The 12,627-nt window shown below is 47.7% G+C and overlaps 1 protein-coding gene across 1 annotated transcript in view; it reads left to right on the plus strand.

Annotated features, from left to right (window-relative positions):
• The first annotated feature begins 4,886 nt into the window (after positions 1-4,886).
• Positions 4,887-12,627, plus strand: part of LOC137382574 (tricarboxylate transport protein B, mitochondrial) — an 80,853-nt gene continuing 73,112 nt past the window's right edge. Inside the window, exon 1 of the mRNA XM_068054679.1 lies at positions 4,887-5,217. Coding sequence (XP_067910780.1) covers positions 5,115-5,217 — 103 coding nt within the window. The 5' untranslated portion in view covers positions 4,887-5,114. The remainder of the gene's footprint in view (positions 5,218-12,627) is intronic.

Consider the following 12,627-nt stretch of genomic DNA (forward strand, 5'->3'; position numbering starts at 1 on the left):
GCTAAAGGACTATAAGCAAAAGGTCATCTTAAATGGAGCTGCTTCCTAATAAAGGGGAGGTGGGGTGCCCCAGGGTTTGGTGTTCGATCCCCTTCTGTTTATGATCTGGAGCAGAGACGTAGATAGTAAAGCAATTGAATGTACAGCTGTCACTGAATTGTGTGTTAGAGTCAGGACTTTTGAAGAAAGAAGTCGATTATAACTGGATTTGGGTAGATTAGCCCAAGACTGGTAAATGTATTTCAATGTGGTTTTGCACGCAGATGTGTATAATACAGATATAGAACAAAGCATGAGTGGGTGTACCTTGAGGGAGGAAGAGACACGGAGTTGCCATTTGTCACTGCCTAAAGCTTCAAGTGCAGTGTTGAGGCTGAGGTTAACGTGAAGGGGTTCCTGGAGGTTGTATTGCCTGGATTTTCAGTACATCATGGGGATATGTATAAGACATTGGTGAGAATTCATCTAGATCATGGTTCTCTGTGCCTCAAGAACCCTTGTAGCTGTACAGGAAGTGGAGAGAAAGGAATCCAGGATGATTACTGACCTGTGTGCATTCAGCCATGGAGACAGAGTTCATGTCTTGAATTTGGAAAAGGTGTAGATTGGGGGGAGAGGACTCTGAATCATTTAAGATTATCAAATGCATATATAGATTATTTGAGTAGATGGGGTTTAGTAGAACATTATTCAAACTGAGTGAGGTTGGACATGTGGGATTTTTATAGTTTTTAAAGAGGGTGATTGATCTGTGGCCTTGCAGTCCTTTGAGAAAGTTACATGCATTTCTGGAGAGCTGTGTGATCACAGTAGAGGGAAGGTTATTCTAGTGAATATCAATGGGTTGGGACCTCCTTGGGTCTGTCTGATCTTTTGTGGAGTTGGAGAGGAATATTTAACAGATTTCTGAATTGCCTCTGCTTTTTTTTTCAGCCTCTCTGGGGGTTGGAAGGGGTGTAGGGATGGGACAGGGATGGCCGGAAGGGTCAATACCGGTCCAACAGAAAAATGGGGTGAGCACGTGTGGGGTTAAAGACTTTATCCTGTTCGAAGGACATGGCATGATGGTACCGAGTTAGTTAATCTCAGCTGGGTGGCAATAGGGGCAACACAATTGGTATGAGCAGGGGAAAAGTCAGCTAGGTTTCACTGTCCAGTGGTCCTGTGGATGTGAGTAGTTTGGGGAAAGGATTGGGGTGGACGAGGATAATGTCAATGGCTAGAAGCCTGATGACACTCGAGCTTGCGTTTCCAAGTGGAATTGTTTCACTCTGACAACAGCATTGACATGAGGTCAATTGCATTATCTCAGCTTCCACATCTAGGCCTGCACCTTTTTTTTAAAAAAAGGCACATGGAAACTCTGCTTGATCAGGTGGATGTAAATGATACTGTTAGCTGTGTTGAAGAGCATTAGGATTGTTTCTCCTGGTGTCCTGACAAACATTTATCCCTCGATCATCGAGATTAACTGGTCGGTCATCTCACTTGCTGTGCTGTGGCATCTTGCTGTGTGCAAATTAATTGCGACACAAGTGACCACATTTCAAAAGCAACTCTTAATTTTGTAAAATTTATTCGTTTATGGAATGTGGGCATCCCTGGCTAGGCCGGCATTTGTTGCTCATCCCCAAATGCCCTTGAGAAGGTGGTGGTGAGCTGCCGCCTTCAACCACTACAGTCCATGTGGTGTAGGTACACCCACAGTGCTGTTAGGGAGGGAGTTCCAGGATTTTGACCCAGTGACAGTGAAGGAACAGCGATTATAGTTCCAAGTCAGGATGGTGTGTGGCTTGGAGGGGAACTTGCAGATGATGGTGGTTCCATGCATCTGCTGCCCTTGTCTTTCTAAATCGTAGAGGTCGTTTGGTTTGGAAGGTGCTATCTAATGAGTTGTTGCAGTTCATCTTGTAAATGGTACATACTGCTGCCAGTGTGTTGGAGGGAGTGAATGTTTAAGGTAGTGAATGGGGTGCCAATCAAGCAGGCTACTTTGTTTTGGATGGTGTTGAGCTTCATGAGTGTTGGAGCTGCACCCATCCAGGCAAGTGGAGAGTATTCCATCAAACTCCTGACTTGTGCCTTGTAGATGGTAGACAGGCTTTGGGGAGACAGGAGCTGAGTTACTTGCTGCAGAATTCCCAGTTTCTGACCTGCTCTTGTAGCTATGGTTTTTATATGGCTGGTTTCTGGTCAATGATGAGCCCTGGGATATTAATGGTGTGGGATTCAGTGATGCCATTGAACGTCAAGGGGAGATGATTAGGTTCTCTCTGGAGATGGTCATTGTCTGGCCTAAATGTTACTTGCCACTTATTAGCCCAAACCTGAATGTTGTCCAGGTCTTGCTGCATGCAGACACTGACTGCTTCATATCCGAGGAGTCTTAAATGGTACTGAACACTATGCAATCATTGGTGAACATTTGCACCTCTGACGTTATGGAGGGAAGGTCATTGATTAAACAGCTGATCATGGTTGGGTCTAGGGCACCACCCTGAGGAACTCCTGCAACAATGTCCTGGGGCTGAGATGATTGACCTCCAACAACTGCAACCATCTTCCTTTGTACTAGGTATGACTCCAGCCAGTGAAGAGTTTTCCCCTTGATTCCCATTGACTGTAAATTGTGGAATATATGTCCAAGTTGGGATGAAGTGAGTTGTAGGGGAACTTGCAGGTGATGGTGTCCCCATTGTATGTGTTGCCCTTGTCCCACTGAGTAGTCAGGATCACAGTGTATCTTGACAGTGCACCTTGCAGCCATGGTGTGACTCTCTGGCTGTCAGGCAGGTTGGGACATCCTGAGGTCATTAGTGATGCAATATAAAAGCAAGATGTTTGTTTTCTGTACTTCAGTTGCATTCCTTTTTAATTCTTTTGTCACTTTGTTAAATTCTTTATATGTTGGTCTTTCACTTGGATTTCTCTAATAATAAATAGAACCAATGATGCCAATGTGTTTGTGGAGGAGGTTTGCTGTACTTTTAGGGAAAGTTGCCCTATGTCTCTGGATGGTGGTTTCAGTGCTGGGAGCAGCATTGTGCCATGCCGTGCTGTTCTCTGCTGTACTGTGCTCTGCTCTGCTATCCTGTGCTATGTCCTACACTCATGCTGTGTCCTATATTGTACTGTGTTGTGGTGTCCTATAGGTAAACTCTTGAACCACTTCCAGAGTGTGGTCACTGACCACACTTTGGAAGTGGTTCAAGAGTTCACCTACCTAGGCTCAACCATCACCAGTAACCTGTCTCTTGATGCAGAAATCAACAAGCGCATGGGAAAGGCGTCCGCTGCTATGTCCAGACTGGCCAAGAAGGTGTGGGAAAATGGCGCCCTGACGCGGAACACAAGTTCGAGTGTATCAAGGCTGTGTCCTCAGTACCTTGCTCTACGGCAGCGAGGCCTGGACAACATACCTCAGCCAAGAGCAACGTCTCCATTCATTCCATCTTCGCTGCCTCCGAAGAATCCTTGGCATCAGGTGGCAGGACCGTATCTCCAACGCAAAAGTCCTCGGCACTTGAGATGGCTTGGCCATGTGAGCTGCATGGAAGATGGCAGGATCCCCAAGGACACATTGTACAGCGAGCTCGCCACTGGTATCAGACCCACCGGCCATCCGTGTCTCCGCTTTAAAGACGTCTGCAAACGCGACATGAAGTCCTGTGACATTGATCACAAGTCGTGGGAGTCAGTTGCCAGTGATTGCCAGAGCTGGCGGGCAGCCATAAAGGTGGGGCTAAAGCGTGGCCAGTCGAAGGGACTGAGCAGTTGGCAGGAAAAAAGACAAGTGCAAGGAGAGAGCCAACTGTGTAACAGGCCCGATGACCAATTTTATCTGCAGCACCTGTGGAAGAGTCTGTCACTCTAGAATTGGCCTTTATAGTCACTCCAGGCACTGCTTCACAAACCACTGATCACCCTGAGGCGCTTACCCATTGCATCTCGAGACAGGCCAAAGAAGGTGTCCTATATTATACTGTGTTGTGGTGTCCTATACAGTGCTAGATCCTGTTCTATACTGTGTTGTGGTGTCCTATGCAGAGCTAGATCCTGTTCTATACTGTGTTGTGGTGTTCTATGCAGAGCTAGATCCTGTTCTATACTGTGTTGTGGTGTCCTATGCAGTGCTAGATCCTGTAATATACTGTGTTGTGGTGTTCTATGCAGAGCTAGATCCTGTTCTATACTGTGTTGTGGTGTCCTATGCAGTGCTAGATCCTGTTCTATACTGTGTTGTGGTGTTCTATGCAGAGCTAGATCCTGTTCTATACTGTGTTGTGGTGTCCTATGCAGTGCTAGATCCTGTTCTATACTGTGTTGTGTCCTATGCAGTGCTAGATCCTGTTCTATACTGTGTTGTGGTGTCCTATGCAGTGCTAGATCCTGTTCTATACTGTGTTGTGGTGTTCTATGCAGAGCTAGATCCTGTTCTATACTGTGTTGTGGTGTCCTATGCAGAGCTAGATCCTGTTCTATACTGTGTTGTGGTGTCCTATGCAGTGCTAGATCCTGTTCTATACTGTGTTGTGGTGTCCTATACAGTGCTAGATCCTGTTCTATACTGTGTTGTGGTGTTCTATGCAGAGCTAGATCCTGTTCTATACTGTGTTGTGGTGTCCTATACAGTGCTAGATCCTGTTCTATACTGTGTTGTGGTGTCCTATGCAGAGCTAGATCCTGTTCTATACTGTGTTGTGGTGTCCTATACAGTGCTAGATCCTGTTCTATACTGTGTTGTGGTGTCCTATGCAGAGCTAGATCCTGTTCTATACTGTGTTGTGGTGTCCTATGCAGAGCTATATGCTGTGCTGTGTTGCGCTGCCTGGGGCTCTGGGCAATGAGCCAGATGCTGAGGATGTGACGCCAGATGAGGCGGTGAAGTCTCCGCCCTGCGGATGGAGAGAATCGCGGAGACACAAACACTGCCCACCCTCCCTCCTTAATCGCAGGTAGGGCGAAAGCACCAGGAAACGGGCTGCGAGCTGGACTCAGTCCCTTCCCGTCCCAGCTGACTGCCCCTCCCCCCCCCGCCAAACTATTCCACCCGGCGGTGCAGCACTCGGCTTCTCTCCCTCTCTTCTCACTGTCCGCCGCAAGAGCAGCGAGTGATGTCTGAAGTCAGCCCGTTCCGGACCCCTCGCTGCCTGGCTGCAGCCGCCGCTCCAGCCTCCAAAGCCAAGCTCACCCATCCTGGCAAGGCGATTCTGGCTGGTGAGTATGGTTGGGGTGAATGTATAAGAGAATAATCGCCTCCATGTACTGTCCTGTGAGATGAATGTTGCTGTAGAGTGTGTGTGTAAGGGGAGCTAACCTGGAACTTGAGTTAAACATTGCTGATTGGTACCAGTGCTTAGATCAATAACAGACACTCAAAGGGACAAAGTCTGAGGCTGAAAGAACTTCCCAGCTTAATAATTATCATTTGTGAGTCTGTCAGATCATTGAAGTGCAATTAGAAACCTGCCCCACACTTTTAAAAAGAAATATTTCATTCTAAAATGTCATTGTGCTCCCATATTGCGACTCTCTGCCATTGCAGCTGGCATTTGTGGTCTGGGTTTTGTTTGACTTTGGGCCATTTCATTGATCAGGGTGAGTTCCAGTTTCCAAAACCACAATGATTTTTTTTGTTGCCAAGTGGCAACTTCCAACATGGAGTGAAATGATGATTCTAGAATCATAGTAATTTATAGTCCGTACAGAGGCCACTCGGCCCACCATATTCGTGCTGGCTGACAAGTAACCATTCAGCCTAATCCCACTTTCCAGCTCTTGGTCTATAGCCTTGTAGGTTACGAGACCTCAAGTGCATATCCAAGTACTTCTTAAATGTGATGATGGTTTCACCCCTTTTAAGGCAGTGAAGTTCCAGATTACCAACACCCTCTGGGTGAGATAAATTTCCCCTCGAATCCTCTCTAAACATCCTGTTCCCCTAAATCTATACCCCCTGGTTATGGACCCCTCAACCAAGGGTAATAGAGCCTTTCCACTCGATCTAGACCCCTCATAATTTTATACACTTCAATTAGAACTTCCTTCAGCCTCCTCTCTTCCAAAGAAGAAAACCCCAGCCTATCCAATCTTTCCTCATAACTAAAATTCTCCAGTCCAGGCAACTTCCTTGTAAATCTCCTTTGTACCCTCTCTAGTGCAATCACATCTTTCCTGTAGTGCGGTGACCAGATCTACACGCAGTATTCCAGCTGTGGCCTGACTAATGTTTTATACAGTTCCACCATAACCTCCCAGCTCTTGTATTCTCCGTTCTCTATATTCCCTTATACTGTATGCCCAGGGCGAGTGGGTGATCTTTACATGCCTCTGATTTTCATTGCTGCACTAGTGGTGGCCATGCCTTGAGCCACCTGGGCCCTAAACTCCACAATTCCATCTCTCTCTCCTTTTTTAAGATGTTCCTTAAAACCTACCTCTTTGACCAAGCTTTTGATCACCTGTCTTAATATCTCCTGATTGGTCAGTGTCAAATCTTATCTGAAAATTGCTCCTGTGAAGTGCCTTAGGACACTTCACTAGCTGAAAGGCGCTATATAAATGCAAGTTGTTTCTGGGTGTCAACTGGTGGCTTGACCATGAGAGACCACAGCTGTGTTTAATCTTAACCTCACCTGATGCCCACAAGAACCCAAAGTCACTAGTCGGGGATCAGGAGGAGAAATCCCAGTTGGTTTTTATCCCCATCTGTCACAAGGGTGCTGAGGCTAATTGTGACATTTCCACCCTGACCAGCATTAAATTGGGTAACTTGGCACAGACCAGAGGATAGAGGAGAGATGCAAAATATTTGAGCGGTCAGTTGATTTGAGAGCAGAGCCCAGACTCTACTGCAGTAGAGTGAAGAGGAGCCTTAAGCTCAGCTGCCTCCGGAGACATTGCTTAGTGTTCAGAGTTCAACAGTATCATTAGAACAAATTATCTGGTCACTATCACTTTGCTGTTTGTGGGAACTTGCTGTGTTTCCAATATTACAACAGTGGCTACAAAAGTATTTAATTGACAATAAAGTGCTCCCTCAGTAACTGCAGTAGAGCATCAGCTCAAATTCCTAGAGTGGGAATCGAACAATCTTCTGGCTCAGAGGCTAGAGTGTTAACCACTGAGCCACGGCTAATGTTTTCAGGCAAGGAGGTCAGAAGTATTTCTCCACTACCCAGTATACAGCACAGGTGACAATACAAGATATTTAAATGGGGTCAGTGTAAAAGACAAAGACCTTCACACTGTCTTTGTGAATATTGGTGTTTACTTTATATAAAAGCAAAATACTGTAGATGCTGGAAATCTGAAATAAAAACACAGCGCTGAAAATAGTCGGCATCTGTGGAGAAACTGGGTTAATGTTTCAGCTCTGGTCTTTCATCAAAACTGGCAAAAGTTCGAAATGCAATGGGCTTGAACAAGTGAAGGGGGTGGTGGGGGGGGGGGGGGGGCGGCGGGAGAGAACAGAAGGCAAGGTCTGTGATGGGGTGCAGGGCAGGAGAGGTTGAATGCCAAAGATGTCACTGCATAAAAGGCAAAGGGAGTGGTAATTGTCGTAAAAGGCACTGCATTAGTGCAGAGAGTTAATTGCAGAATAATGAAAGCAAAAATATGAAAAACCAGTTTAAGACTGGCACATGATTTAAAAAATAAAATACAATTTAAAAAAAAAAAAGGCTGCCTTGCTCTGAAACTGTGCCCCTAGTTCTAGATTCCCCCACGAGGGGAAACGTCCTCTCAGCATCTACCTGGTCAATCCCCCTCAGAATCCTATGTTTCCATAAGATCGCCCCTCATTCTTTCAAACTCCAATGCGTATAGGCCCAACCTCCTCCAACCTTTCCTCATAAGACCACAACCGTCTGGTTCTCGGGTGAGACTGCTACCCAGTGTGCCGCAGGCAACGCCTGCAAAACCTCCTATGGGGTCCTTGACCACCGTCGGAGAGGGCCGGCAGGGTGTCCCATCTGAAATACGACGCTGCCAGCAACGCAACACAAAATATTTCAAGACCTCGGTGCTCGAGTTATTACAATGGCTGGGCCTTCCTCCAAAGACAAGTGGTCTTGACTGAGATTCTGGTGTCTGAGCTCCATGTCAACATTGGAGCAATGTTGCATTGTTCCAAACCTGCTCAGTAATCCATTCTTACTCAGCCAACCAGATTGGGCAGCTTTCCATTTGAAAACTACTCTGTATTTAAGCATGGTAACTAGATGCACTTTTATTAATTCAAGTAAAAATGGGTTTCTTACCAGAAATAACTTTTTAATAAGGGTATTTGGTCCTCTATCTGCTAGTAACCTGATTAAAAATCACAAAGTAACTTTTCTTTAAAAAAAAAACCTACACCGAACCATTCTGCTGTGGTGGGATTTGAACCCATGTCTACAGATCAATACCCTGGGTCTCTGGATTACTAGTCCAGTGATAATACCACTACGCCACCGCCTGCCCTAATTCACTAGTGTCCTTGCCTGGTCTGGCCTAAATGTGGCTTCAGATCCACAGCAATATGGTTGAGTCTTAACTGCTCTCTCAAATGGCTGAGCAAGTCACTCACTTGTCAAGGAAGTGCCTCAGCACCACCTTCTCGAGGGTAATTAGGGTAGGGGAATAATGCTGGTCTTGTCAACGATGCCCGCTTCCTGTAAATGAATTTTTTTTAAAAAAAGTTGGGCTGCTTAGCCTGTTTCTGTGCTGTAGGCGTGACCTAATTCTATCACCCCATCTGCTGGGCAACTCCCAAATGAGGTGATTGAAACCTGGAACTTATGTGGGGAAATGCCAAGCAAAGATTAGATTCCCATTGTACTGAACGGAATTGTGTTCTGACATTTCTGAGAGTAGTCCTCAAGCAGGGCAATGGTGGGTATTACCCCTTGATTTTGAAATGTTTCTTTTGTTAGAGCACAGTTGTTCAACTCATCTCTCATTGATGGATACGGTGCATGTAAACAGCAGTTCAAATTGAGTTTTTTTTTTGGTTCAAGTAATGTTCTTAAATGTGATACCGTAGCTTGAAGAAAATCATCTGAAGGTGAAGATCAGACCAGGCTTGGCAACAATATCACCAGGGTTCTCTCTTCCAGCTGGCATTACTGTCAAAATACAATTATAGAAACAACTGAGGGCCTTTCAAAAGTTCTGGAGTTCGCAAAGCAGTTCATGGCCAATGAGGTTCATTGCCAAGCCAAGTCAGACCAAGGGAGGTGATATTAGGGAAGGTGGCTGAAACCTTTGACAAAGAGGTGTTTTTAAGGAGAGTCTTCAAGGAGGAGAGGGAGGCAGAGGGTGGGGGTGGGGGGATAATTCCAGAGCTTCAGGCTTTAATGGCTACCTGTGGTGGGGGGAAATGGATCAGGGGTGCACGTGGCATAGTTGGTGAAACAGTTTTTGGAGGGCTGGTGAAGGTTTCTGAGTTATGGAGAGGTCGAGGTTCCAAAGGGATTTAGACGCAAGGATGAAAATTTAAAATTTGACGTGTTAGGGAAATGAGAGCCAGTATAAGTCCGTGCAGGCGAGACATGATGTGGATTCGGATACAGGCAACAGAGTTTTGGGGAAGCTGAATTTTAAGTTGGGTGAAAGATGGGAAGCTGGTCAAGAGAGCATTGTAACCATTGAGCCTGGAGGTGACAAAGACAACCTACTGTTAATAGGTTGTGTTACAGTCAGATGCTTTCAAGATGGCTCCTGGGCTGGAAGCTCCCTAGGAATCTCCCTAGCTGTTCAACTCTATCCATGGCCATCTGCTCCCATCCCTAACGTTTTCTCCCCCAATCTGCCCTCTTAAACTGTTTAAATTCCCCTGGCTCTTTAAATCAGTTCATTTTAGCCCTATCTAAAAGTTAACAGTTAGTTTAGTGTATGTTACCTGGGCCCACTACCCTCCCCCAGCCACACCTGCTCTTTGTTTTCTCAATGAAATTGATCCGGATGAAACTGACAAGCACAGCTGCCGATACTTTAATCTCCGATCCTGCTGTCTTCACAGTCCAGAGTGTCTGCAGCCACGGCATGCGGTAAGTCCATTGAGGTGAAGAAGGAGCTGCGGGACCCGAGAGAAGTCCTGTGAAAAGGTGCCCCGAACACCCAAAACATCCACGAACGGCCCCCCCGGCCGCAACTTCAAAGCGCCCGCGGGAGATGGCTCGGAGAGCATCTGCAGCGCACTGTCGGCAATGCTGCATGCCTTTATTTAAACCACTGCAAAAAAAAAAACCCTTAGCAAATGTAATCACCTCTAAGTCTGCCAAATGATGCTTCACCTCCCGAAGGACGTGGATGAGCTTTCCGGACGTCGATGGTGGGCACTGAGGAAATGGCTTATTACCTGCACCAGATTCCACCCCCCCTCCCCCCCCCCTTTACCCCCCCCCCCCCCACCCCCGTCCCCTTCCCTGCTCCACCCTCTCAGCTCACCCCCTCACAACCCCGTCCCAGCCCGCCCCCCCCTCGCACCATCTTCACCCCGCACCCCACCCCCTCCCTCTACCCCTCCCCCTTGCATCCCCTCCTCCCACCGGCACCATCCTACACCTGTGTAGGGGCCCCAACAACCCCACTGCCTTGTGGGCGTCTCGGGAGAGACCAAGGCTAAGGGAGTAAACCCTAACAGAAAATCCGGAGCGGAACCCCGTAGGCGGTCATGTGTCACCTTTGGCATGTTTCCGGCAGTTCCTGCAGCCATACTGGTGCCAAACGTCGTGTCCTGCACTCCTTTGGACCCCACCAGAAAGGCTGAGAGGGGGGTTTTGACGACTGGGCAACTCTCAACCTCCATAAATTTGCCCAGGCATGCGCCATGGAGAGGTCACTCCATAGTTGCCTCACAGCGACTGAAACAACACGGAAGGCAGCAGTTACGGGTTATAAGTCCAGATAAATTGGCGTAGAAACTGGGCGCCACGGGTTGCCTTTGTCGGTGGGAGAGGTCATTGCACCTCACTGGACAGCTACCGCCCGCCTCAAACCGGGCAGCCCCCGGTCAATAAGGTTCTGTCCCGCCACAGTCTGCCTGCTTCAATGGGTGCTTGGAGCTCAGGGTCATTGCCCGAAAGGTGGACTGATACACCGCACCAAACAACATGAAAAAAGGAAAGAAGGTACCAGCCCTTCGCTTTGCAAGCTGGAACGTCAGAACTATGTGTCCTGGCCTGTCGGAAGACCTTACACAAATCAACGATTCTCGGAAGACCGCCATCATTAACAACGAGCTCAGTAGACTCAATGTGGACATTGCAGCACTTCAGGAGACTCGCCTCCCCGCGAGTGGCTCTCTAGCAGAGCAAGACTACACCTTCTTCTGGCAGGGCAGGGATCCTGAAGAACCAAGACAGCATGGAGTGGGCTTCGCCATCAGAAACTCCTTGCTCAGCATGATAGAGCCTCCCTCAAATGGCTCGGAACGCATACTGTCCATCCGACTGCTCACCACCTCTGGTCCAGTACACCTACTCAGCATCTATGCTCCAACACTCTGTTCCGCACCTGAAGCTAAAGACCAGTTCTATGAACAACTCCATAACATCATTAGCAGCATCCCCAACACCGAACACCTATTCCTGCTGGGGGACTTTAATGCCAGGGTTGGGGCCGACCATGACTCATGGCCCTCCTGCCTTGGGCGCTACGGCGTTGGAAGGATGAATGAGAACGGGCAGAGACTGCTTGAGTTGTGTACCTATCATAACCTCTGCATCACCAACTCGTTCTTTCACACTAAACCCTGTCACCAGGTTTCATGGAGGCACCCAAGATCACGTCGTTGGCACCAGCTAGACCTCATTGTCACAAGGCGAGCCGCCTTAAACAGTGTTCAAATCACACGCAGCTTCCACAGTGCGGACTGCGACACCGACCACTCCCTGGTGTGCAGCAAGGTTAGACTCAGAACAAAGAAGTTGCATCATTCCAAGCAGAAGGGCCACCCACGCATCAACACGAACAGAATTTCTCACCCACAGCTGTTACAAAAATTTCTAAATTCACTTGTAACAGCCCTTCAAAACACTCCCACAGGGGATGCTGAGACCAAGTGGGCCCACATCAGAGACGCCATCTATGAGTCAGCTTTGACCACCTACGGCAAAAGTGCGAAGAGAAATGCAGACTGGTTTCAATCTCATAATGAAGAGCTGGAACCTGTCATAGCCGCTAAGCGCATTGCACTTTTGAACTACAAGAAAGCCCCCAGCGATTTAACATCCGCAGCACTTAAAGCAGCCAGAAGTACTGCACAAAGAACAGCTAGGCGTTGCGCAAACGACTACTGGCAACACCTATGCAGTCATATTCAGCTGGCCTCAGACACCGGAAACATCAGAGGAATGTATGATGGCATGAAGAGAGCTCTTGGGCCAACCATCAAGAAGATCACCCCCCTCAAATCTAAATCGGGGGACATAATCACTGACCAACGCAAACAGATGGACCGCTGGGTTGAGCACTACCTAGAACTGTACTCCAGGGAGAATGCTGTCACTGAGACTGCCCTCAATGCAGCCCAGCCTCTACCAGTCATGGATGAGCTGGACATACAGCCAACCAAATCGGAACTCAGTGATGCCATTGATTCCCTAGCCAGCGGAAAAGCCCCTGGGAAGGACAGCATTACCC

Source organism: Heterodontus francisci, chromosome 23, assembly GCF_036365525.1.
Source record: "Heterodontus francisci isolate sHetFra1 chromosome 23, sHetFra1.hap1, whole genome shotgun sequence".
In the NCBI taxonomy this organism is placed as follows: Eukaryota; Metazoa; Chordata; class Chondrichthyes; order Heterodontiformes; family Heterodontidae; genus Heterodontus; species Heterodontus francisci.